The sequence below is a fragment of the Lytechinus variegatus genome, chromosome 2 (assembly GCF_018143015.1).
Source record: "Lytechinus variegatus isolate NC3 chromosome 2, Lvar_3.0, whole genome shotgun sequence".
NCBI classification, from domain to species: Eukaryota; Metazoa; Echinodermata; class Echinoidea; order Temnopleuroida; family Toxopneustidae; genus Lytechinus; species Lytechinus variegatus.
The window spans coordinates 22865196-22892976 of NC_054741.1; the positions used below are offsets into that span (position 1 = coordinate 22865196).

The 27781-nt window shown below is 35.3% G+C and overlaps 1 protein-coding gene across 1 annotated transcript in view; it reads right to left on the reverse strand.

The window, feature by feature from the left end:
• Positions 1 to 477: 477 nt before the first annotated feature.
• Positions 478 to 27781, reverse strand: part of LOC121407600 (twisted gastrulation protein homolog 1-A-like) — a 33387-nt gene continuing 6083 nt past the window's right edge. The window contains exons 2-4 of the mRNA XM_041598749.1: positions 9121 to 9366; positions 5580 to 5792; positions 478 to 5239 (exon numbers count right to left, since the gene is read on the reverse strand). Of these exons, the coding sequence (XP_041454683.1) occupies positions 4965 to 5239; positions 5580 to 5792; positions 9121 to 9340 (708 nt within the window). The 5' untranslated portion in view covers positions 9341 to 9366 and the 3' untranslated portion in view covers positions 478 to 4964. The remainder of the gene's footprint in view (positions 5240 to 5579; positions 5793 to 9120; positions 9367 to 27781) is intronic.

A 27781-nucleotide genomic window follows, 5' to 3' on the forward strand; every position in this document is an offset into this window, starting at 1 on the left:
GATATTACGTAAGCTTGCCTTACATAGCAGGATAAAGAAATTGAATAGACCAGGTGACTAGAATAGCACACCAATGAACACTTAAGGAAGGTATTTGTTGCATTCCTACTTTGAATGCATATCTTAGCATGTTGCACAATGTACTTGACAAACTGTGAAATACCAGTCGTTCGTGGAAGCATTGTTGTTTTTTGTGGATGTAAATGAAAACGACAATTCAAAAGAATATATGAATAATCAAGACATCAAAGTTGGTGCTTATCTCATTAGATTTTAAAGCACCATGTCACTTTAGAACAAATGACCTTCTTCTGATCATGCGTAGAATCTTTTGATCATGCGCAGAAAGGAACTACGAACTGGCTTATACAGCAAATATTTATGGATAATTTAATAATTTCATACAAATAATTTTACATTGGTAAGGCCCCATCCTTCTAATGTTATTCATCAAAACGACATATTTTTTTCAAAGCATCAAAATAATATTGCCTGACTACTTACTACCATAAGAGTGGATGTCAAGTTGGGATGAGTTAGTGACAACTCAATATCTATGTCACATGGGAATGCATGCACAACCTCAATATTTCTCATATGACCATGAGTTTCGATAACAGTATTATTGCAAAGATACATGTACTAACCAGATAGGCATGTCTTACACCACGGGGAGTCATTTTCATACAATTTCAGTGTGTGACAAATCACCAACGTACTTTGTAGCATTTCTTCGCTGGCACATGACACATTGATCTGTTGCTCATCTAAAACACTAATAATATTGCCAACATTGCCAATCAAAATGAACTTTATGAAAACTTTATAAGAAATGCCACACACAGAGATATGACTCGTAGTTAAAGAAACATGAATCCTTGATTATCAAGTCACAATGGTATTAATCATCCTAAATGTATATGACTAAAAAGATATTTTTTATGAAGATTTGTAGCAGCATAAAGCTTTAAAAAGAGAAGAAATGGGAAAAAATCAATCCTATAGAAGCACATCTATTTGGAACTAAGGCAATTTCCAGGAATTTTCTAGGATTAATGAATAAATATAAATATGTGTAACAAAATATTCAGGAACATTAATGGTTTGCATAAATAGCCTCCCCAATGAAACAAGAGATTAAAATGAGTAAATACAAAATTTGTGTTAGAAAAGTTATTGCTTCAGTGTTCTTAAAAAGAAACCCCAATATTGAAAGTTATTAAAAAAATAATATATCTCGCCATAAAAATTCAAAACAAACAAGGGTAGGTGGAGCATTGACAGTGGAGGGTAGGGGGTAATATTGCTGTGGTTTGGCTAGGGTGAGTCTGCCAACCCGGACTTGATTGTCATCCAAATTCATTCACGAGGTTTCGTGCACAGAGGATCGGTTGTTGAAAAGGAAACGAGTGTTCCACGCAGGTATGTCAATAAGCCTTATAAATTGGTCTAAATGCATTCAACATCTGCCCTCGTCGTTGTCGTTCCCCATTTTGGCTCCAAGTGCATTGAGCAAGGGTGACAATTCCTGAAATGCATTTTGTGTATGTCGAGTTACTTCCGATACCGGGGGTATATAATTTTTTCTTTATGTGGAACACTAAAGTCTGCAGTTCAGAAATATTAACCACATTTAGTAGTTTGGCCCAAAGAGTTAAATGCACAACCTTTAAAAAACATGTAGAATACATCAGAAGAATACACTGGGCCCATTTCTAATGCATCATTATTTTCAACTCAAACTAAGGTAACAAAATTCTGAATGAAAATGATCACTAAAATCCCTAAATTGGCGATGGGATTTAAACCACGTCAAAATCAATGATTTCACACATTTTTAACTTGTAGGCATTCTCTATCTATCTCCATTTCATTATAATAAATGAAATTTATAAGGAAAATGTAGCAATGAAAGGAAAATATCAATGTTGCCAATTTGAGGAATAAAATGTTATCAAATTAAGCTGCAAATAGTTCATAGACTTGACTGGGTGAAATCTGAATGTGTAGAACTGAGGAACTCTGTTTATAACAAAAAGGGCAATATCCGAATGCATGCAATGAAGTGTGTAAACAAAGAAACAGTGATATGTATCTAATCTAAAGCAATCTTAATTTGACCAGACATTTTCAACAAAAGCAGTACCAAAAATGGGCAGCAAACAATAAACCACAGGTGCAATTTTAATGAAGTTACTTCCCTTTGTGGTTAAAATCTTCACTTTTCTAGAGATTGGTAATTTAAAAAGAGACCAGTCTTTCTGTTCAAGAGTCCAACTGTGCTATTCAAAAGGCATCCTTTAGAAATAAACAGCCATCAACAAATGCATCAATAGCTCTTGTAAAATCGACTTGTTTTGTTCATGATTGTTGGGCATTTTCAAACTAAAAAAATTAACTGGTAATAGCAGTCTCTGCTGAACATTATAACTAACTTTGATTTTGATTTCATGCCCAAGAGTTATGAATCACACAAAGAGTAATTTCAAAACAAACACAAACTTTCCTGTTACTATACATCTGGTCATACAGATTTGTATTGTAAGAAATATGGACAAGATCACACTCGACAGTCAATATTCAGCAGTTTCGATACATGATAAAACGATTTCAGCCTTTCAATTCTTCAGACCTTGAGTACAAAACTTCCCCTTGAAAACTAAAATAAATAAAAAACATGTGTAATTTCCTTGACATAAATGTAATATTATACAATAAAAACAATGAAAACCCCTTTATCATCATGAATGGTTTGACTAACTAACATACTGTTTAGTTTATCAGACCTAGACTTGTCATAAGTAGAGACAATAACCAGCCCAAAATGCGGCCATCGTTGAATTTTGAGCGACAACTGACTGGCCTGAGCCAACAGGCGCTTCCTTCATAAATTGTCCAATTAGATAAGCTTGAACTACACACCTACATAGTATACACCTGCTTGGTGACTAAGCTTACAACATAATGCTCTCAGAAATGCTGGGAAACAATAATTCCAATACTTTTGTAGGAAACGTTTCAACAAAACATTATTTCCTTCTTAAAAATATTATCAGCCACGAGTGTTATACAAAAGATACCATATATCCCTACAGTTTTAGAAAAAAAATTTGTTCAGACTTTACAGAAGCATGATGTCATGGTGGAAAATTTGCAAGGTCACTTAATGCTATCGACCAATATTGAGCTGAATAATACTAAGATGGTTACATCAATACCAAACTAATAATTAAAATGCCTTGGTCTAAACTATTGCAAAAAATAATTTTGTTGTGAGTCTCTATCATGAGGATTCAAAACCATTAACCTGGGTACGTGAAAGGGTTGGTAAAAGATCCTTTCATTAATCAAAACTTAGCAAGCAGCACCTTTTTTTCTTTTACCAGAGGTGAACATCTAATCTATTTTCAAATCATATTCTTTATTGAGGGTAGAGTATATCAAATGAAAGTTTTATAAACCCTGTTGGTCACAATCATTCAACTTATTACATGTACATTTGTTTTGTTAACAGTTATCATGAGTGTCCTTTTTATTAAAATAAAGAATGTGAAAATAATGTTATTGTAATAATCATACTTGTTTAATAATTTCAGGTTGTGATACCCCCTTCCTTGAGCTGTTATGCCAATACTGAATTATTGAAATCATAATGAACATTGAATTTTAAAAAATAATTTACCAAGAAATGTGAGTTGTAATGGCTTTACAAGCATAATTTATCCTTCATGTGACATTTCATATTATTTGAGGCAATAACATGACTATAAGGGAAAAATCTCTAGTATTTTTTCAAGACATATTCCCTATTTTAGCATCTCAAATAAGACCCCTAAAGGTGATTTGAGTTGTTAATTTGTAAAAAAATAATAATAATGGTTTCTCCCCTTTTCTTTCAATTTTCTTTTACCAAAACAGAAAATTTCATAAAATATCAAGAAAAATATCTTGGTTTAAAATACACTTGATGAAAGCCTTTGTTTTGAATCAATATCATAACTAATACTGAATTACATGATTTCCTCACTTTTCTCACAAAAACGTTTTCCAAACATATTACTTGTAAATGAATGGAACATGATGCTAAAAACATCCTTAAAAGGTAATTGTTAAAAAATCATCTGTTTGAGACAAAGTCATTGACATAAAAAAATATTTGGGGCAAAAGCACCATAAGCTTTCTCCACACAATATTACATTAAGTTTACCCCAAACTTCTTTAATTTTTCACATTATTAGTTATTAAACTGTACATTCTAGACAATTTCTAATAAATATATCACATATGTACAAAATAGGAGTTAAAATATCTTAAATAGATTGTAAAAAAAAAACCCTCATAAAATAGGAAGAAAGTGAATATTGGTCATTAAAAATACCCCTTGCACTAAGTAGAAGATATCAAAAAGAAATTCTTATTGAAAGCCAACGTCCAAAATTCAATGGGTATATTGTTGAATGCAAGTTTATCTAAAATGAATTGTGTCAAGAACAGCATAAGTGTGATTTAACCATATTTTGCAATTAGAAAGAGAAGTTTAACAGATATATATTTGTTCCCCTTTGGTTCAATTTTGATTTACTTTGCTACATACAACACACATGGGAATCATCTTATTTACAAGTGTGTACTACATCATCAAATAAGAAATGTTTGGGTTTTTTTAAAGGTAAAATTAGTTAAGTGTCTTCGGTCATTCTCAAAGTTAAGATCTTGATATTAATTTTAAGAGTCACTTCCAATTCTTGCCCCAAATATATTGTTTGATATAAACTGAATAAGGTCACTTGCATGTCATTTTCCTCAGTAAATCACTGCATTACCATTTTATATGAATACACAATGCTTGTTAACACAATAGTGAAAAAGAAAACAAAATCATCTTTTCCTTTGTTCAATGTTCATTCAACTCGGCATGGAATCCACATCTTTCCCAAGATCTAAAGTACATTGATGGCAGTTTTTAATCATTGGGACAATCCCTACAAAGAGCTTTTTTCTTGCCGTAGCTGAGGCACGTGCTTCCGACACACTCACAGCACCCCGTGTGAAACCATCTATATTTTGCCGCCCCCATGTGTTCGCAAGCGTCTTCACACTTCTTAAGTCCGAGGCAAATGTTGATATAAGCTACTGTACAGGTGTCCATGGGCACGATGGTTTCGTTGGCTGATGCGGCTGTTGATGTCGCAGGCTTGGTGCTCGGTGATGATTCCACCGGTGAGTTATCTCTTGATTCTGTAAAACATGAAATGGATTGACAAGGATTAAAAGTTTGCTTGTTGATTTTGCAGCCCATTAAAGAATGGTAGGCTGCTCATCAAATAAAATAAAAAACATATGGTCGCTCTTGTAAACAAGTTGATCTTTTTACCAAAATTGTAACTATTCAAAAAAAATTTCTGACAATCAGTATGAACTTCAGATCTACTCTGAAATAAAGTGAGGAAAAAACAAATGACCTGCATGAATTCGTGAACAAATGACATTGCATTTCATCTGACGAAAGTGATTGCTCAAATGCTTGCTTCTTCAAAAACAAAGTAAGGTATTGTTAATTTGACATCTAGATACGAACCACTATTGTCGGGTCCTGCGAGGCCTGGTAAGATCACTCCCTCCTCCTGGGGCGTAACCCTCTCCACCGTCCAATGAGCATCAGGGTGTGGCTTGTCGTGCTCGGTGAGGGCGTTAAAAAGGATATCCGCCATACCAGAATCCACCCGGAGGTCGTGAATGGTACTGTAGCTAGCCATATCCGTTGCGGACATGTTGCGTGGTTTGCACATATCTGGAGGGGGGGTGATAATACAAATACATATGTAAATCAATAAATATGTAAATCATAGACTGATATTTTCATGAATATCCAAAAAATATATTTTACAGACACTTCATTTGTTACCTTTTATTATTCTTTTGTCTGTACAAGATCATTTCAATTCAGAGAATCATAAATAATTGATACAGTAACTTTGGCTGTATTTCATATATCACAGGGTTTATTTTTTAATGAGGTTTAAAGCTTCAACAGTTTTGGGTAAAATGACATTACCCTATTTTGGTTGGTTTTCTCAAAGCCATTTGGGATAATATTTTATGAGTGTTCATGAAGATGAATTATGATCCTGGCTGTTTTTCCATCCCCTTTTGATTTATGAACAATGAATACTCAGAAGAAACACAAATAGGTTCAGTAGAGAGCTGTTCACACACGGTAATGGACTAATGGTGAAACAAAGATTAACAAGCTCAGAAGCATTCTTTAGTCAACGGACTAAGAGCTAAGAGAGCCCCCCCCATCCCCCCAAAAAGTGCCACAGTAGCTCTTGAATAGGAAAACAATATTACCAGGCTCCAAAAAGATAAGATCCATCAAATAAATGTTGAATTCTTAATGGCCGAATTCACACAGGTGGTTTTGAAAGCCCACGATTGAGTCCATGGTTTATGCAGATTTCCTGTATAAATTATGCTTAATTTACCGCGTATAATAAAAAATGTCCAATGCTGATGCGTGTTTTTGTCACAGTGCGCCAAATTGACGCCTGTTGCCGTAGTTATCCACACTATTTTATTCATGAGTCAACTCTTCAAACAGTGTACTCATGAACATACATGTATTAGCGAATCTAACCGTGGTAACAGGCGTCAATTTGGCGCACTGTGACAAAAGCGTGCATCAGCATTGGACATTTTTTAATATACGCGGTAAATTAAGCATTATTTATACAAGAAATCTGCGTAAACCATGGACTCAACCGTGGGCTTTTATGTGAAAAATTTGTTAATACAACTGTGGACAAAGATTTGTAATATTTGATGGCTGGTAGCTGTAATGTGCATTCATTATCAAACACGTGTGGGTGGATTCCAGGGTTCTGTTTCATAAAGACTTGCTATAAAAACAAATGCAATATTTCTAATAACAAATTTACTATCAGCCAATCATATTGAAGGATTTCAGTAGCTTTTAACTGTAATTGTAGATTTGTTACTGTAATAAGGTTCTATATGAATTGGACCCCAGATCTGGGTCCGGTTGCATGAAAATTACTATTATGGTAACTTTGTCATCCAATGGTAATTACCATGGTAACACTGATCATTAGCCAATCAAAATCAAGGATTCCATGAAAGATACCACAGTAAAGTTACTTTTATAGTAACTTTTATGCAATGGGACCCTGGTTTGCTTTAGCTGTTTGAAACTTTGAACAAGGCTAAGGAGGTGACAAAATAGATATTGAGGACACCCCTGGGAGCTCAATTTTTGAATTATTGTGATGACCTTTTGATTTAACAGGTGCCCTCATTCCCATTCCCAAGAAAAAATGTATATTTTGCCATCCTACAAAACACTGCACTTTTAGTGATACTGAAAAAAGCTGAAGTGGGAATGGGGGATAGCACAGCAAAAATCATTTTGAAATCATTCCTTTTCCTTCTTTCTAGCTCCCTATCACATTCCTTTTGAAGTCCCATAATTTCAACAAATTCAAGAATGTAAATTTGTAGATAACTTTAGAAATAAAATCACTGGGTAAAAATAATTTGAAATATTGGGGACTATGAAAAAAAGTCAATTATATTGATCAGACTGTGACTGTGAATATTCTGTTTTGAAATAAACCAGTGATCTATTTTCTTCAAACCAAATCATGTAATTTTGCTATGAAATGAACCTTCCTCTAACCTGGGGTGGTATTCTGTAACTCTGTCATAACTTTTGTCATAAATTTTGTCATTTCTCTCCGAGATGTGACACCGCTATGATTGTCACAAATCGGTATTCTGAACATTGTCTTTTCCCTGTCATATCTCTCAAAGTTCCCACCCATCTTTTTGGAAGCAAACGAATCAAAATCATCGTTAGTTCCCAGTTGGAGCCCTTCTAGCCAATAGGAAAGCCCCGTGGCAAGTAGGGCGTATCCCCAAAACAGTTGCTGGCATCGCGCAACTAGGCGTATATTGATGCGCTTAATTACAAAGAGAGACAGGGAGCTGTGAAGAATTTTAGAGGAGAAGTATAAAAGTAAGGGAAACCGAGAAAAGGGAGGAATCAATATGTAGGGCCTAACTAATTGTAGCATGAAAAAATAATTTTGAAAATTGTCATGGAAGATGAGAGAAACTAATACCACAATCTTAATCAAAATAATTTAATTGTTTGCTTGACATTCAGTCGGCAGGGTATCGGGATATTTGGTACTAAAAGATATGACAAAATTTATGACTGCTACCCCCCTGTCATAACTTTTGTCATATCTTTTGCTTGTATAAAAGGATTACGCGCATTGAAAGCCGCGTATTTTTGCTGCGCGCTATAGAGAAGAGACAAAATTTATGACAATTTTTGTGACAAAAGTTATGACATCCACCAGAATACCGATTTTGTCATATCTCTGAGATAAGATAAAATATGGAGAAAAGACAATGTTTAGAATACTGCCCCTGGTTTCTATCATCCATTTCTTTCACATACATTTTGTTGCAAAATGCAACTGCAAAATTGTAAAACTTTCTGAAATACATTAAACAAAATCAATTCACAAATCTTGAACATCAAGGTTCAAAATATGGATCTAAATCATGACAGAATGAATCATATTGAATGTCAAATAAAAAGATAAATGGGAGCAGATGTGGGGGGCGCAGGAAACAATACATTAGATACATTAATCATACACATATCTTGACAGAAGGAATTCCGGCATCTAGTCCATTGCATTCTGCTACATTCATCAATTTCAAAGCATGTACTTAAAAAACACAACAGAAAGCTATGAATGAGCAAATGTGGCATGGTAGTTTCAATAGAAAAAATATGAATTTGCAAATGTATTGAAAGAAACTAGAATGCCCACTTTCATTTGAGATGTCATTTGGTATCCATCGTATTCTCCTTTGCCTTTCTGTACATGAGGACCAGATTAACATTGAGGTTTTGCATGTCTTGTACAGGGAATACAATGGAACAACTGTTGTGGGTAGATGTTTAATGACCTGAATGTCATGAGAATCAATTCAGGATATGCTTCAGCGAATCAGAAGAACAAAAAGATTTCCCTGGAAATTATAATATATGAAGAAGGAAACATTTAAACTCGAGAACTTACTGACGCAGGAGCAGCAATCGTCCCACAGCTCTGCCAGACAGAGAGTACAGTTCACGCAGCAAGTGCAGTTGTCCAGCGTGCAACCGCAAGCCCCAGTCAGCTGACACTTGCTGACTCGTGAGACACACTTGTTCTCGTTGCACCTCTCGTATAAGACGGTGACGCCCACCGCGTAGGCTATCCCGGCTACCATCACTGCTATGAATACCGTCGTCTTCATTTTGTAGGAATAGTTTATCCTCGTTTCTGGAAGATTAAAAAAAAGACAATATAAAATTTGTGAATTTATTTTAGCTGTACTGTTTGCACAAGAATAAATGAAATGTAATAACATTTACCACATATACTCTTATGCAATAAAAGCAGAATGTGTTATAAAGCATACAATGCTTGATCAAAATGTAACAAACAAAATGTAGCATTTACACACATTAAAAGAGAATGAAACATGTGAAATAGATTAGCTTGTGGTAAACACATAGACATTAAAGAATAAGATTAGCGAAACTTTGAGAAAAATTGGATTAACAATAAGAAAGTTACAAGCTTTTGAATGTCGAGAACACTATAATGCTACGGACACCCTCCCATTGGCAATGCAAACAAGAACTGTGATGTCAAGTCTCTTTGGTCACAAATATAAAATGTTGTGGAATGTGGATGAAACCTGTAGAAATCAGAGTTTGCAATCAAACTTCCATCTGAACAAATCAGCAATAAAAGTTAATGAGTTAATGAGGTTAAGTAATTGCAACTTCATTTACGGGAAAGAGTGACTAAACGTTTTTTTCTTATTTATATTGAAAATTGAAAGAGGCCACAATCACCCACATACATTTTGTAATGATGATCAGAACTACTTCTTCACAAAAAACTTGAGAAACATTTTGAATATGCAATCACCATGTATCATTTTGACATTCATTATACTAACATCATAAAAATACATGTATGTGGATCTGTTTGTAATACAATTTATTCAAAACTAGTAACAAACTGAATAAAATGAAACTGGGTTGAAAAAAAAATCATCTAAAAGAAACGAAGGCACAAAGGAGCAAAAACAACTTCAGCATGATCTAACAAGTTAAATCAGGATGAAAAATTACGAGATTCGTAAAAAAAGAGGTAACAATTACATTTTCAAAGGAATCAGATATCATAAGTTCATTTAACCATTGTAAACTCCCTATTATATCAAGATTTATATCATTAATATCTCAAGAAAGGCTCAGAACATCATCAATCAATCCTTCAACTTGAAAAAAGAGCTACAAAAAAATGGCATCAATGACTATCAACACACCAATTCAATAAAATCATTCAAAAAGAACTTCTGAACTACTCTCAATGTTTCAATGACCATCTTCTGATCAGGGTGAACCACACGTTATCTGATTTTCCTGCCAATATCAAGAAAAGTAGGTGCTTTTTAAAAATAATCTTTGCAAAAGAGAAACATGAAAGTAGAATCATGATTGCATCATGCATAGACTTCTCAAGAAATAAAATAAACAATCAATTGAATACTGTACAAATATGTCAAACAGATAAAAAAAAATATAGATATACATTGCCTACATGTAACTATTTCATTAATTATGCTAATCCACTCTCTTTGAATTTGATTTGAAATGCAGATAAATAATGTTATGAAAATTGAAATGTTGCAAAATCTTCTCCATTAACATAATCTATCACTTCACAAACGTCTTTCTTAATTGTGCCATTGCCGCTGGGCCTTGCCATTGGCATATATTTCATATTTTAGGAAATACAAATCAAATTAGGATTGAAAAACATGTGGATAGGGTGTGAAAGGGAGGAAATCAAAGTCTGAAAAATAGAGAGAAGACAGATGACCATCATGTCAGACTCAATTCATCTTCATCAAAATATTTTCAGAAATCAGAAACTCTTGGCTGTATTTCAAACTGACAGAATGACATGAAACACATAAATTGAGTCTTAATCCATGAACATTGTTTCGATATTCACATTTCCTTGCTACTAATATCGAAACCAACAAAAAACAGTACATGCTAAGATTTAGATTTGTCATCAGTCCTTCCTTTACAAATTTTCTCTGATGGGTGGATCTAAATGAAATTGACATTCATGTCATCCATGTTTGCCCTTCAGACTTTTTTTATGGGGACCCATTTTCTAAACACTTGTTTATTTCCCTTTTTTTTCTTCCTACAGTTTATTTCAATTCAATCCCATTGAATATTTTCTATACATTCTTCATTAAATATTTAATATGTTATATGTGATCATTCAAAGTAAGGTGATTTACGAGTTGAAGACCTTTTTCTATTTCATGGCATGCACTGTCATGGAAAGATATTTTCTTCCCAAACTGATGCAACCAATTAGTTTAAAGTTTATCTTACATAAATCTTTTCTCATTCTTGATCTGATTTTACTCTAACAGAAGGGATTAATGAAATGGTAAGTCGAGATGAAATTGCACCTCACAAATATTATCAAGAGCCCAACATCATATTTGATTTGTTAGTGTGATGTGTAAGCCTACATGTAAATCTCTGAAAATGACCAATATAATTATGACTAATATCATCCCTGGAGATTGTGGAATGAGGATATATATATCATCTTAATTTCTTAACCTTGCCAGGCACATCAGACATTTCAATGACATAGTATCATCCTATTACCTTGGCATTGAACTGATACAAGGAGAGGTTTCTAATTAAAGAAGATTCCTGACTTTTGTTTTCATTTCCATCCATCTCTGGGTTGGGTCTAGCGATCTGGCCATCATTCATCATAATCATTTCGCGAGAGGAAACTCACAATTATTCTCAAAAATGAAAAAATAGACTGACTCAGCCAGTGCAGGAAATGGTCATAGTTAATGACATGCCAGTGTTTCCTATGTTGTGATTTGGAGTATAAATCAAATATGAAGTTTCTACTCATCCATACTTATTGTACAGGTGTGGTCCCCTATTAGGACCCCTCAGGCCGATAAAAGATTGGATGAAGCACTAGCTTGATACTACATGTGTATAAAGTATAAAGGACACAGCTAACATGGGAATCAGTTGAAATTGCAAAATGTATACTGCTGGTGCAATAAAGGATCAATATGGTGTATATTATAATAATATAAGTAAATTACTCTTATGTCATGAATCATTGCGTGTCAAACAAACATGCAGAAAAGCATCAGTTATTAAAAAATATATAATAGTTCAGGATGTTGGTCCGATATATATACATCATATTGTTCAGTCGTGAGGTGAAGGTTTTTCAATAAGACAGTAAGTGACCGTGAACAACCTTTTACATGATTCTATAATCAAAATCATTGTCTCAGCTACCCTTGTAAAACTGTAAACTGCAAAAAATGTGAGCTTTGTGGACTAAGTGAACAACACATCAAGACATTCACGTAAGAATTTTTGGTGACACAACATTTGCTCACGACAATTGCTCTGGGCTTTATTTTGAGTAAGATGCATGGTTAGCTCCATGGTTGGGGTTGCAAATTGCAATAGGGTTTTATGTTAGGGTTTGGTTTAGGATAGGGTATAGGCAATGTCATGGAACAAAAATTTTAAGCGTAACACCATACTAATACTTCTTATAGGCATAATCTCTGTGTGTCATGGGTGCACTGCGGTGGCTCATGCACCCGCTATGTACTCAAGCATGAAAAAAACAAAGCTAAATTATTTTTCAATGTTTTTAAGATACTGAAATAATGGCTACCATTTTTGTATAAAATATCTGACTATATAGTGGTTAAATAAAAAAAAAGATACACTTAACCTTTTTTTTCAGAAGCAACTTTCATTTTTAATATCAAAATTAATCCATCTCTTTAAACCACAATGACCATGCATCTCAAATTCACATACTTTAAAAGTTGATCTCCACATCTGTCCACCATTTACTCTCTTGATTGACTGGTATTTCTTCTTTTTTTTCATTCAGTTGATTGAAAGCAAGATTTAGACTGATCTATTGCAATATTTCAAACAGAAACCACAGAAATCCATCACTGTTTCACCTTTGTTGCATGGGTCAAGTGGTGTTTGACAAATGCGCCAAACAGTTGCCTCTCACATCGCAGGGTTACCACAGGGTGTGGGATTATTGTGAACCAGACACAAGATCATTTTGGGGGGCTTCATGTTATAAATTTGGTATTGAAAGCTGGTGTTTAAAAAAGAAGTGAAGATTAGGTATTAAATGAGTCTTTGCATTTCTAATTTTGCTAATTTAAACTTAATCACTTGGTGATGATTGTTCAAATGATAAGTTTAGTTGGTTTCAAATCCACGTTAAATTACGAGAACTTGTTTTAGGTTAAGAAATACCCATTAATTATTCCTGCATTCACACCACCCTGAAACATACCCTTCGGGATAAGTTCCTGAAGTTACAAGCATGCACAATATGGTCTGATAAGCAGGCAAGGCGCAAGATTCAAAACCACTAGCTCAGCAGCCACTCACGGTGCCCGTGCCCAACTACACGCTGGGCTAAAAGTTCCCGTAAATTGCTTTCACATTGCCAAAATACCTGCGACCTTGAAAAATTGACATCCTTAAGACACCGTTCTCACTACCTTCCTAAAACTAGTTTACTGGAAACTAGTTTGACGTGTAATGAGAACAGTCAACGTCAAAGCAATCTTGGAAGTTGGAAGCGATCTTCCAAACCAGTTCATAAAACCACCTCGTGATGTAGTTTTCAAGATCGTTTTGCCTCATTAAACTGGTTTTAGTGCAAGTGAGGACACAACCATTCTTCGGGAAGTGATCTTCGCACATTTTGAGCACGCTACATGTACTTTACAGTTTACACGCTGTGTGAAGAATGCCTTCGCTGTGGTTTCAAATTTCACGTAAAATTTGTCACCACACTGAGAGCGTTCCCGTAGCAACAAGATTGCTTTACATGAAAAGTGATTTTGAAAACCACTTTCGGATGATCAAATGGGAACGCTAGCAAAGCGGTCTTCCAAACTGGTTTCCTGAACCGGTTTCCAGTAAACTAGTTTTGGAACACGTAATGAGAACAGGTTTATAAGACTGTAGATTTCAAATTAGCAATAAATAATGACCAGGGACAATGACAACATTCCCAAAGGCCATGTACTAATTATCAAGGATTTGTGGCTGTCTCCAAAGTACCCATTTACCTCACATGGCAGTAATCTAAATATAACTCACGTAGTATATATGATTATGTCCTCATGAAAGAAAAAAAATAATCAGAAGTAAAACTATTGAAAAAATATTTTAGCCATATCATGTATTGGAGTAAATGTCAGGGTAGTTCTTGCCTTACATCACTACGGCATCACAATAAATCTATATTTCAGATAATGAAATACAAAAGAAAAAGTTAGTGACATCATTAGTCCCCTCATTTGCATACAGACCAGGATGTACACAACTGTTTTGTGAAATTGAGCAAAACTTTAAAAATGTCATAACTTTCACACCAATTTTACATGGCAAATAGTGGGGATTTTTTTAACCTTATTGCTACGGAAGCATGAATGCTTGTAAGCAAGCAACCAGAAGACTGAAGGCTTAAGGTCCTCTCTGAGGGACCTGGTAATGATTATTAATGCCTTACCAAAGGGCACTAGCTCATGCACACCAAGTGAGAATCAAACCTGGGTCACCAGAATCCGAAACCCCCGCTCTACCAACTGAGCTATCGAGCAATCCGATTTTGAAGAAATTTTCAGTGTATGCTTGTTAGATTTTTTTCTCTTTATTCAAATCAAGTTTTTGTTGGGGTGGACTTGTCCTTTAAGTAAAAAGGCTTGATCATGGAAAGTCATTAATGTAAAAACATACCTGTAGTCAGTAAAATAAAAATTAAAAAAACATTTAAAACAAAGTTGTTTGAGTATAAATCCATCTCATACATTTGTTGGCATATCTCGTCTGCATGTATTTTCAACCCAAAACGGTTGAAAATTTCAGAGCAGAGACTTGCTGATTTCAAAATAGCAGCCAGATACCATAAAAGCATTCTAGGTTTCTATGAAGAGGTATGCAGCTTAAATAAGAAAAGCATTCAGACTTGGCTTGTGGTGAGGAAGTTTCTAAAGAGATTGCACTTTTTGCCAACAAATAAGTTCCATCCACAGAGGTGAAGGAATGATAAAGAATCTGCCCTCCTAATTATAAAACTTGATTACCCTTTTCAGCTACATGTACCTGTATATCTGATAAAATGAGATCAATTTGATAATAGAATAAATAAAGCTTTACAAAATGATGCATCGTTAAAGTGTTTTTCATTTTGATGAAAAGGATGAACACCTGTGCGGAGCTATCAAGACTGAACGATATAATCATCAGCATTGTACTCAAGTAGAATGAATGTTTTTATGAGAGTTTTTTTTTAATGTCCCACAGAAAGGAACACTGAGAAATTTCAATTTTCAATCAGGATTTAGTTTAATTATATAGTACATTGGCAATATTGTAGGTGGTGAAACACAGTAAATTAAGGGTGATAAAAACTTAATTACACTGCATGATTACATCCCTTACTGATGTTTTTTTTAATTATTAATATTGCCATCTTATTTTCTTTTTCAAGTTTTGTGTGGATACAACAATAAGATAAAAAGCAGGAGAAAAAAAATAAATTCACCAAATGGAAGCAAAATGAGAGCTCTAAGGATTTCTTTGCCAATATAAAACTACCTACCTATACATGTACCTTTGACAATTTATTTTATGAATCATTAATTAGAATTTGCTGAAAACAAACAAATATACTATCATAACTACCAACATTTGTCTGTAACCAGAAATATCAAAACAACTTGAAAGGTTGAGGGTGAAAACAATTTTCTCTCCTATATACTTGGAGAAGAAACCATACAGAGCAAATTCTCTTTATTTTGCACAGAATCCTGAAAGTGAATGCAGCTATGCCTATGCTATAGATTACTTACTATGCTTGATCATTGATGACAGATTGATAATGCCAAAATGACTGATGCAATACTATATCACCAGCAAACTCCCCTGCTGTGCTTCAGCTCGAAAGATATCAAATTCATATAAAAAATCCATAATCTAGTAGGCCTAAACCCTATATACCGAGACTATAGCTCTTAACAGCACAAAAAATCTGTCCAGGAAAAATTGAATGTTGTAGACGTAGACCTACATATTGCGCATTTGAAGCAAGTGCTGTAGATGTGAAATTTGATACCAGTAACTGTGATATTCAACGAAATGCGAGTGAGGGAAGATGGAAGGAATAAAGAAGTTCATTGTCAAATTTGTAACGTGGAATAGGATTTCAAAGATAAAATGATGTAGGCCTATATATATGCAATGCATGAGAAAAGAAAAAAGGTAAAAAAATTAAAAAGGGAGAAAGAAAAACTGAAGTTACTGAAGTTGGGTGAGATACTAGCAAGAGGGAGGGGGGGGGGCAGTCAATATAGACAGAGGGGAAGTGAGAGAGAGATGGAGAGAGACAGATAGAGAGGGGCCATATAATTTGACAGGAAAGAATGTTTATCAAGTCCCAAGCTTACTGCCAAAACTTCAGGATGTGCATAAGGAGGGAAGGGGAGGGGGGGGGAGTGGGGCACCCTAGCTGTAATTGGAGACATACCGGACTATAAACACATGTACACATGTACAGAGGACTATTTACCGAACTAGAAATAGGGCATGAAGAGACAAGGGGCTGTGGATCAATGACATAGAATCAGACGGGGAGCCAGTCTCCTGCTGTGACTACGGAGGTTCATGACATTGACTTGGAGGTTGGATTCCAACTCAACCCTCCGAATCAAATCGTTCCTCCTCGTGCAATAGGAACAAGATGTAAAGCCAATGCTTTATACATATATCCATAGTATACGTGTTTACTGTGGCACATGACAGTGGCATGATGTAGGCTCAGGGTCAAGGACGAAGCATTTGTGGCCATGTAGTTGCTAATAAGTTTGTTGCAGGAATAGGTACAAACCAAGTACACCAACATTGATCCAATTTAGCAGCACATTCTATACGTGACACAGTTGGTGGAAACACTAAAACGGTGTACACTGCAAAAATAATTGGTACATGTATAATACACAGGAGGTATTATGAATGTGATTAAAGGGATGGTCCGAGCTGAAACTTTTTATATCTGAATAAATCTGAGTAAAATTCACAGAGCAAAATAATGAAAATTTCATCAAAATTGGACAACAAATAACGAAGTTGTTGAATTTTTAAATTTATCACTATTTTGTGAAAGTTATATAATAATAATAGCCAATTTTTATAAAGCGCTTTTCCCAGAATGGCTCAAAGCGTGTTAGAGCATATTATTACCCATATTATTATATGCACAACGTCATATATATTCATTAGATGGGCTAATGATGTCACATCCCCACTTCTCCTTTTTTTATGTTATGACATGAAAAAATAAATATTTCATTTTTGCATACATGTGTAAATGATGTGTCTCCATTATGATGAAATAAGTTGTGGCAATAAATAACTAATGCACTTAATCAGTTGTCAATCGTCAATCAAATTGTTTTGGTTCTTGGCAGAAAATTTTTGAGTAATCCTTATTTCATATAATAAAATACAAAGAAGAAGTGGGGATATGACATCATCAGCCCACCTAATGAATATTCATAAAGACATGTCTAGAACTGTTTCACCGGAATAATGCAAATCTTTAAAATTCAATAACTTTGTTATTCATTATAAAATTTTGATCAAATTTTCAGCATTTTGCTTTGTGAATTTTACTCTATTTATTGAGATATAAATATCTCAAGCCTGGACCACCCCTAATAAAAAAATCATTGGTTTTGACTAAATTCAATAGCTTTTTATTCCAAAAAGATCTAGTGACATATTCCGTTTTTGGACCTTCTATTTTATAAACTTTGAACAGTGCCGTTTATCTTGCCTTTGGCCTTTAATTTCCTTTTCTGTACTGCCAATAAAGAGACAATCAAAAATGCCACTTTGACCAGTATAGCAACGACATCAAACTCTTTTTCCTCACTTATTAACAAAGATTGCCAGCACTTCTGTATCACTTCTGTAAAGGATTAAGAGATAGAAACCTAGTGGCTAGCTTGTCACTTTTTGCTTCCTACATACAAATTTACAAGACCTTTTGGAGCCTGGAACTTCTCTAAACTTGGTTGCACTAATACCCCTTTCATAAACCCAATTAGTATGAATTAGGCAGCTAATAGCAGCATAATTTGGTCGTAAAATTTTACCGTGTTTACACATTGACTCGGCTCGGGGGTTGAACACCAGAGCCGTGCTCAACACGGCAATTTTATGCTGTGTAAACGCGATCAGAGTGATCCGCGAGCCGTGTCGAACACGGCTTTATCGATCCTACAAAATCGAAGGTTTCAACCCGCGACCCGAGTCAGACTCGGCAATTTTTTCGTGTGTAAACAGAAAGCCGTGTAGAACTCTCTTGACCTAGGTCACTGCGCGCGCTTTCACTTTTGGCATTGTTGTTGTTCGCACGGACAAGATTCGATTCCGGCGGTGAATTTCCCGCCTTTAATTTGCGACGTCATAATTCTTCTTCCGTTCGAGATCCGCGAGCCGTGTTGAACTCGCCTTTTCATATGTACGTATAAACGCGATCTCTGATCCCTTCTTCGCAGTCTTCAACCCGACTCGCGGATTCAACACGCGAGCCGAGTCAATGTGTAAACACGGTATTGGAGGAGGACAAGAGTTATCCGCATTACTCTGATGCTGCGATTATCCGCATGATAGCGGCATCGGGATAAGATTTTGAGTTTATGAACGCATTTCCAAATAATGCGGATAATTGCCATGGTGCGGTCACAAGGTCACCCTTTTCCAACACAACCGCATCGGAGGGGGCGTGTCCAGTTGTCATGGCGATTATCCGCCTTTTTCAGGACGGGCGCTCGTAAAAATAATGCGGCTTATTTTCGGAGTTTATGAACACAATTTTTATTGAATTATCCGCATTACTCTTAGGTGGCTAATTGGAGGATAGGTTTATGAAAAGGGTATAATTTCCTTCAGAATAAACAGCAATGAGATTGAGGCAAATTACCTCATTCATCTAAATAAGACAAAATCAAAAGAAATTCCTGATTGTAAGTGCTGAGCAAAACAAAACAAAAAATGAAGGATTTTGAATTTCAGATTTCTCTTCAGTACTTCGTAAAAAAAATTAAAACAGCATACATTTCAACAATTTCCCTCAAGAAAAAAAATCAACAATTCTGGGAAATGAACTATTGAAAGCAATTGGTAACTAAAATATGAGATGTACATAGACTTTCAGCGTACACTAGAAATGCACTGTTGAATTATTCAAAGAATGTTCTAAAAACCTTTCTATTCAACACACTACATGTACATGTACTTGCATTGACTGGACTTGGTGTATTAATTTATCACATTATCAATATATTATCAGTAATATATCTGTACTTTATGAAAGAAATAATCTGTAAATCTTAGTACAAAACATACTGAGAGTTATCTGCATGTACGAAGTCTGCAATTTTGAAGCACCAAATATGAGAATTTTAATAGAGAGTAATCTATAACTAAGCTTTTTAGTAATTCATGCGAATTTACTCTGATGAGTGCATGTCAAGAAGCTTCAGTATGTTCGTTATTAAAGGTCAAGTCCACCTCAGAAAAAAGTTGATTTGAATCAATAGAGAAAAATCAGACAAGCACAATGCTGAAAATTTCATCAAAATCAGATGTAAAATAAGAAAGTTATGACATTTCAAAGTTTCGCTTATTTTCAACAAAATAGTTATATGAACGAGCCAGTTACATCCAAATGAGAGAGTCGATGACGTCACTCACTCACTATTTCTTTTGTTTTTTATTGTTTGAATTATACAATATTTCAATTTTTACGAATTTGACAATTAGGACCTCCTTGCCTGAAGCACAAAATGTTAAAATAATGGAATTCCACGTGTTTAGGGAGGAATGAAACTTCATTTTACATGACACTTCATTTTACATGACAATGATGAGAAAATAAAAATATTTCCTATTTCATATAATAAAATACAAAAGAAATAGTGAGTGAGTGATGTCATCAACTCTCTCATTCGGATGTAACTGGCTCGTTCATATAACTATTTTGTTGAAAATAGGCGAAACTTTAAAATGCCATAACTTTCTTATTTTACATCCGATTGTGATGAAATTTTCAGTGTTGTGCTTGTTGAATTTTTCTCTTTTTATTCAAATCAAGTTTTTGTTGGGGTGGACTTGTCCTTTAAGAAAGTAATCTCCCAAACTCTAATTTTCAAACTGATTTTACATTTTGATGGAGCCTGATTTCAAACTGCATATATCTCAAAATATCGCTTCTTTTCAGAAAAACTTACTTCCCCAAAATTGTTTGATTTGGAGGACGAGGGTGGAGGTGAGGTAAAGATGAGACATCGTGAGCCAGACGTGACACGACTACCGCTATAACATGATTCAGGGGATTTAAAGGAAAGCCCTGTCTTATCTCATGAATATTATTGGCCATATCTCAATACACCATACTTTACATGAGCACATGCACATTATGTGCCTTTTAAAAATATAACATAAACATTAATTGTATGGAGGTACTAGCATTTTTACATTTATAAGTTACACAGCAATACCGGTATCTATCTGCAATATTTTAATAAGCTCAGTAAAAAGTCAGCAGGCATACATGTACCAGAAAGTAAGAAAATACATATGTAGAACCAATATCAGATTCACTCTCTTCTAATATCTCAAAGACCCAAAATGATTCCATATTGTTATTGAAAAAGACTTTTTTTTGTCATCAGTAACTTTTTCACCTGCAAGTAAAATCATATAATCCTGGGACATGTTAAAAAAAAAACACTAAGAAATTCATGACTCGCAGTTGATCAAGCAATGGAATCGTTCAATAAAAAATCAATCACTACAATATGTGTTAAAAGGACAGGAGGAGTATTTGAACTTGCAAAGATCATGTAGACATGAAGCAGGAAGATGATATTCTGGGAAATGAAAATCACACTGTGCTGCGGTCCAAACTCAGTAGGAATTTTCTACCTAAAGACTGCTGATAACAGTCATGTACAAAGAAGAACAGGGTACATACTGTAGGAAATAATTTTAAACTTTTAGGAGCTGTCCTTTTTTCACAATGGGGCGATTGCAAAACTTTTTGGGGCCGTTTCTTTCATTCTAAGGGCAACCTTTTAGGGGTAACAAGCAATTATGCAGTTAAAGCAAATTACCATTATTCCACCAGTAATATTGATTTTCAATAATCTTGAATATTTTGTGACAGATCTTGGGGATAGCTTTGAAGCTGCTGAAAGGGATTACTCTTCAAGGTTCAAGGGGCAACTCTAGAAAGAATGGTCGCCCCAAAGCATACATTTTGGGGGAATGGCAGGGGAAATTAGGCTGTCATTAGGGCAAAATCGCCCATCCCCCTCATGTGTTTCCAATGCTGAATGAAAACCTACACAAGTTATTACACGTAGGGCTTTTCATGTACGGTATTCAGAATATTGATTTTTTTTATAATTAAGTTCAGAATTAAAATTCAAGCTGAATAATCAATTCATAATGGAGCCTTTAATAGGTATTTTTGTTACGACTTTTAAAGGCTACACACTGAAATTCAGTGGCTGAAAAGAGGATATAACTAAGGCTTTCAACTGTGCATAAAATATCGCAATCAAAACACGTCTATTCCCTCGCATCAAATTCTTTCCTTTTTTTCTGCCTCTGTATGCCTATATATCATATTCATATTAAAATATGCCTAAAAGAAGGGGAATTGAAAGTTTTGTCTATCCTGAACCTTATTGGTAGCTAATGGAAATAGTTCTTATGCCAAAAAAAAAATCCCTGAGCCCCAATATTTTTTACTTTCTGCATTATCACGGCTCAATGAAAAACGAAAGTGCCAAAAAACACCTCATGGTGAGTAATATTGGTGGAGCTCATTCACCTTAATATTTTTCTAGATTTCAGTGGTTTTGATAGATTTGTCACCTGTTTTTAGAATGAGATAGATGCACAGGTAGAATACAAGCTGCTTTCATACCCACTCACAAAATTATATACGTGGGGCCTTGTTACATGTTGTAACCATGATCAACAGCCAATCAAAATCAAGGATTTCAATGAAATTACCACTGGATGGCAAGATACTACATTGACACATGTTGTAACTTATCCCTAGACTATTCTCTGATCAGGAATTCCACCAAGATCAGAAAAACAGTGTGAGCACGTACAATACATACTCATAAAAACTTTCGCTGGGAAGTCTCCAAGGTAACACAGATTTTTGAAGCTTATAAAGCAAATTTGAAGAAATAAAGATCTTGTGGAAATTATTGGAACTTTGTTAACCAGTCCAAATGGTTGCGAATGAACAAAATAAATTATCACTCAATAATATGTCTTGACACATTCTCGCAATATACTGGTATTTTTTATCAAGTAGGTATGAAAGCAGATGAGAGGTAATCACATAATGCTAGCTTTTTTCTATAGGGCAATCCAGGGGGTTGAAACCAATACATACAAGAGTTCTGTAAACCTAGGATAGGGGGTGAGGATTCAAGCTCAGAGAATTGTGAAAATCTTAGATTTCTTGAATCCTTTTGTCTCAGGGCTGATATGTCCATGGACATTATATATGTCTGTCCTTTCAAATACATGTATTTCATGTGACCATCACAATGAGAATTATATTAATTCACTGCAGGACTTAAACTTGGCAGTAGACTAAAAAAATATTTTATCACCTCATAACATAAGTCTACATTCGTCTATATCACATAGGGCTTACAGGTAAATATGTAAGTACACTGTACATGTACATGTAGTAGGGTCTACATAAATCTGATTGAGAGACTATCAAAACTTTTCAGAAAGTCATTTCAATATTTCCACTTTTCACAACACAACCAGAACATGATTTTAAAAACAAGTTGATTTCATATAGGCCAACTCTACATTCATCTCAAGATTTCATTTTTATTGTCCACTGAGTCATGGAAAATTTGGATAACATAATTACGGTATTGACCTTTATGTGTTGGAGATTTTCTCATTCATACAATATCTAAAAAATGAATACCCATCACAATTACATGTAAACTTACCAATAGACAGGCAACTCTAAATTTTTCCCATTTTCAATCATATTCTTTTTTTTTCCTGTCCACATCATGCTATTCTTGATTTTTTTCTGCTTTCTTCAAGTACAGAACAAAATCCTATAAGACAGTGGATTTAAAAGAACATCACAAATACCTAGGAGCTTTTGCAATCCTTATTCTGTGAAAGGATTGTACACTGACAAGAAGGTAAAGCCAGGGTACAGCAAAGTGAATGTCCTCTTTGCACTTGAGTTCAGACTATAACCTAAATCCAATGCAGGTGTGAGAATGAACCCACAGGGACAGATTGCTTACAATGTAGGCTTGTTTTCATTTCTTTCTGAAGGCATTCCTCTACTCTGTAATGCCTCCATCATGGATTTAAGTTGTATATTTTCTCTCCCTTTGCTGGAGGAGAAACCCAAGCATGTTGAACAAAACATGGGTTGGTCAGTTGGTCCAGTACATTGTAGGTCCATTGTTGGTCAAATGATATAGAAAAAGACCATGGTTGGTCAAATGATATTTACACAATGTAAAAAAGACATCAGGTCCAAGAAAACTATAAATAATCAATACAAAATTATAGGCCTAATATTTTGATTAGTTCAAAATTCAGATTTTTTTCCTTAAAAAAAGGTATAACATGGAAAATCGGAAATCAAGTACTAACAAGTGGAATGCCTCTGGCCGTCTCACCTGCATCACGCGATTCAACATAGCAGCATTGCTGACTTTGAAAACTACTATAACTCGCACAAGATGTTCAGTGATACTTGGTTACTCTCATTTCCACGTTTTATGAACTAGACCAATACACTTACAGAGATAGGATGGTAATTCAACAAATACCCCCAATGTGGCCAAAATTCACTGACCTCACATGACCTTTGACCTTGATCATGTGACCTGAAACTTGCACAGTATATTCAGTGATACTTGATTACTCTTATGTCCAAGTTTCAAAAGTCAGATCAATAAACTTGCAAAGTTATGATGGTAATTCAACAGATAACCCATTTAGCCAAAGTTCATTGACCTTTGACCTTGGTCATGTGACCTAAAATGTGCACAGGGTGTTCAGTGATACTTGATTACTCTTATGTCCAAGATTTATGAACTAGACCAACATACTTTCAAAGTTATGATGGTAATTCAACAAATACCCCCAATTCGGCCAAAGTTCATTGACCCTAAATGACCTTTGACCTTGATCATGTGACCTGAAACTTGCACAGGATGTTCAGTGATACTTGATTACTATTATGTCCAAGTTTCATGAATTAGATCCAAAAACTTTTAAAGTTTTGATTGTAATTCAACAGATACCCACAAATTGGCCAAAGTTCATTGACCCTAAATGACCTTTGAGTCTTTGACCTTGGTCATGTGACATGAAACTCATGCAGGATGTTTGGTGATACATGATTGACCTTATGTCCAAGTTTAATGAACTACATGTACGTCCATATATTTTTTTTTAAGTTATGATGACATTTCAAAAACTTAACCTCAGGTTAAGATTTCGATGTTGATTCCCCCAACATGGTCTAAGTTCATTGACCCTAAATGACCTTTGACCTTGGTCATGTGACATGAAACTCTAATAGGATGTTCAGTAATACTTGATTAACCTGATGGCCAAGTTTTATTAACTAGGTCCATATACTTTCTAAGTTACGATGTCATTTCAAAAACTTAACCTCAGGTTAAGATTTGATGTTGACGCCACCGCCGCCGCCGCCGTCGGAAAAGCGGCGCCTATAGTCTCACACTGCTACGCAGGTGAGACAAAAACAACTTTGAATTTCTTACTGTCAGTATAAAGCAGGAGAGCAGAAAGTAATAGGCATATATGTAAGTAAGCCTGGGGGCCTGTCAAAAGTATTGATGTACACACGCGTGACCAACTTATTTCCAAACACCCCCTAAACGAGTTTTTCTCTGTGCAAAATAATCTTTTTTGCAGGCTTTATTTATACATTTTGGCCCCTAAACAAGTTCTCGCCAGAATATGATGCCAGAGAAAAAAACTAGGGGGAAAAATACATAACCTAAACACGTTTGGCTAGTCTTTAAAAAAAAGGCTTTGGAAAACAAAATATGTACGTTTGACCCTTCGATTGACCATTGATCAGTCTCTCAAAACTACCCCTGTTTTTAAATCAGTGTTTTTGATACCCTTAACGAGTGCATGTGCAGCACGCGTCCAAAACTGAAAAAAACCCACCCCTTTAAACATGTTTTTTTGGTGACGCGTGTGTACAGCAATATATTTGACTCCCCCCCGTATGTAAGCTGCCAAATGAGTTAGCAAACTGAAAGTCTATAGGACCTCTATTGTAAAATTAAAAGGGAAAGCACATAATCCTGAATAGAGATTCTTGGTGTAAAAACAGAAACAATGAACATAATTAAAAGCATATAAAAAAAATTGATGAATCTATGGACCTACATGTATGCCTACAATATATGCAAATGTTACCCCCAAAATGTGCAAAATTGAACTACAGTAATACAGCTTCAAAGAGCTACAGCTTCAAAGAGCAAGCAGGAAGACTGCACTGAAGCCTCGTAGTGTTTCGGCACAAGGAGATGGCTGTGAATTCCACTTCCTTGGTAGACATCCCAGTATGGAGATAAGTACATGATAATCTTGGTTTAAAAAGATGATTAAAAGGGTGACAAGAAAGGGAAATCCTTTATCCTAATCCCTATTGGAATGTATAGGAACAAGGTTGTGATGTAATAAAACAGACTAATACCATGTCACAATGGTTCCATCCTGTTCTCCTCATGAATAGAAGACAATTATGGCATTACAAGAGGACCTCGTTCTAAAGGGATTCCCATCCAAATCTGTATGCTCACTCAGTGATTGCTGCAAAGAAAAGCAATTAGTAATGTCTTTCTGGAATGCTTTCAAAACCATCAAAGAAACATACATGGCGCATTAGGATTTTTGGTATCCATCTTCTAACCTTCAAAGAGGATTTTCTGAGTTGGAGACTGAAAACATTTAGTGCAAGTAAGAAAACTGAATTGTGAACATTAATAAGATCATGAAGTAGAAGATCATGGAAACCCAAACTCATACAACAGGAAATTGTGTTTTTATTCACTGATATTGGTGAAGAGAATGTGAAAGCATGGATATTTCAATTTTATCTCCATGGTGACAGGAACCTAGAATGCTAAATCAATATTTAATGCACATTTGATTGAATGGTATAAGTTTTTACATGCCATACAATCCATCCTAATACAAAGCAAAACAAAAGTAGGCCTATAAAATTTTCAGTCTACAATTAGGTTGTACTTAGTAGAATTACCAAAAAAAAAAGAATCTACATAGCATTCTTGATTTCACCATTTAAGCGTTCATGATTGTTTATGTAAATTGTTCTGGAACTTTCATTGAAATTATTCTTTGATCTGTTTTCATACAAGCTAACTTGTTCCAAGGTATACCCCCATCTCACTAGATGGCGATTTCGCTGCGATCGTCAAAAATCGACAAAGCGTGGTATATCGTAGCTTGAACGTGGCTTGATCTTTTCAATCTTCTCCATCGTACCTTGATCTTTTCTGAAGCGGCAAGGATCGCCACCATCTTCCTGGTCGCCACAAAATTTTGAACATGTTCAAAACTTACGCAGCGAGATCGCGGAGGTGCTAAAGCGCATCATAATCGAGTCAAGAGCGTATTACAAATGACATATTCGTAGCTGTAATGAAGCTCCAACGCACAAAGCGTAGTAGAAGCGCATTAAAAGCGGCACCGATCGCCCGTGTTTTTCAGGCCCGTTCCCAAGACAATTCTGCTACGCTGCTTCCGTTTATGAGGCGACTGCCTTGCGCTCGACACGCTTCACACCGTTTCCACCACGACGCTTTCCCTTTGGGTGGCATGTGGCACACGTTCTCAGCCCGCTGCAGGCATTCGCGTTGCGCTTTTGCTGCGCCGCTGATGACTGGCCAGCGATTGAGCAGCGACCGTCTGCGCTGCTATGAAACGTGCCGATGGTAGCGCATTATCACATTTTCAACAGATTACGAGGCGACACCACGACGTTTTCAAATATACTTCCCAGAAAAAGGACCAAAAAGGGAAGCTGCCCAATCTGTTATGCCGGCGGTCCAAGAGGAAGCGAACAAGAGGTTATGGTGGTGGTAGAGGAGGAGGAGGTATAGTAGGAGGATGAAAATCTAACTGCTGAGCCAGCTTGAAAGAGAAAAAAAAAGACGCTCGCATGTCTTGATGACGAAATGGGTTACCTCCGCAAAAATATATAAATTGAATATGTTTTAAAAATAGAATGAATTCTAACTACAGTGACAGTAAACAATATTAAAATTTTAATGATTCGATCACTGATGTATTGATTGGGAAAGCACACTTTATGGGGATTCTGGCATTGTGCCCCCCCCCCCCTTATGAGTGCTCTCACATCAGTAGACTACTTCTTGAAAGCAAATTTG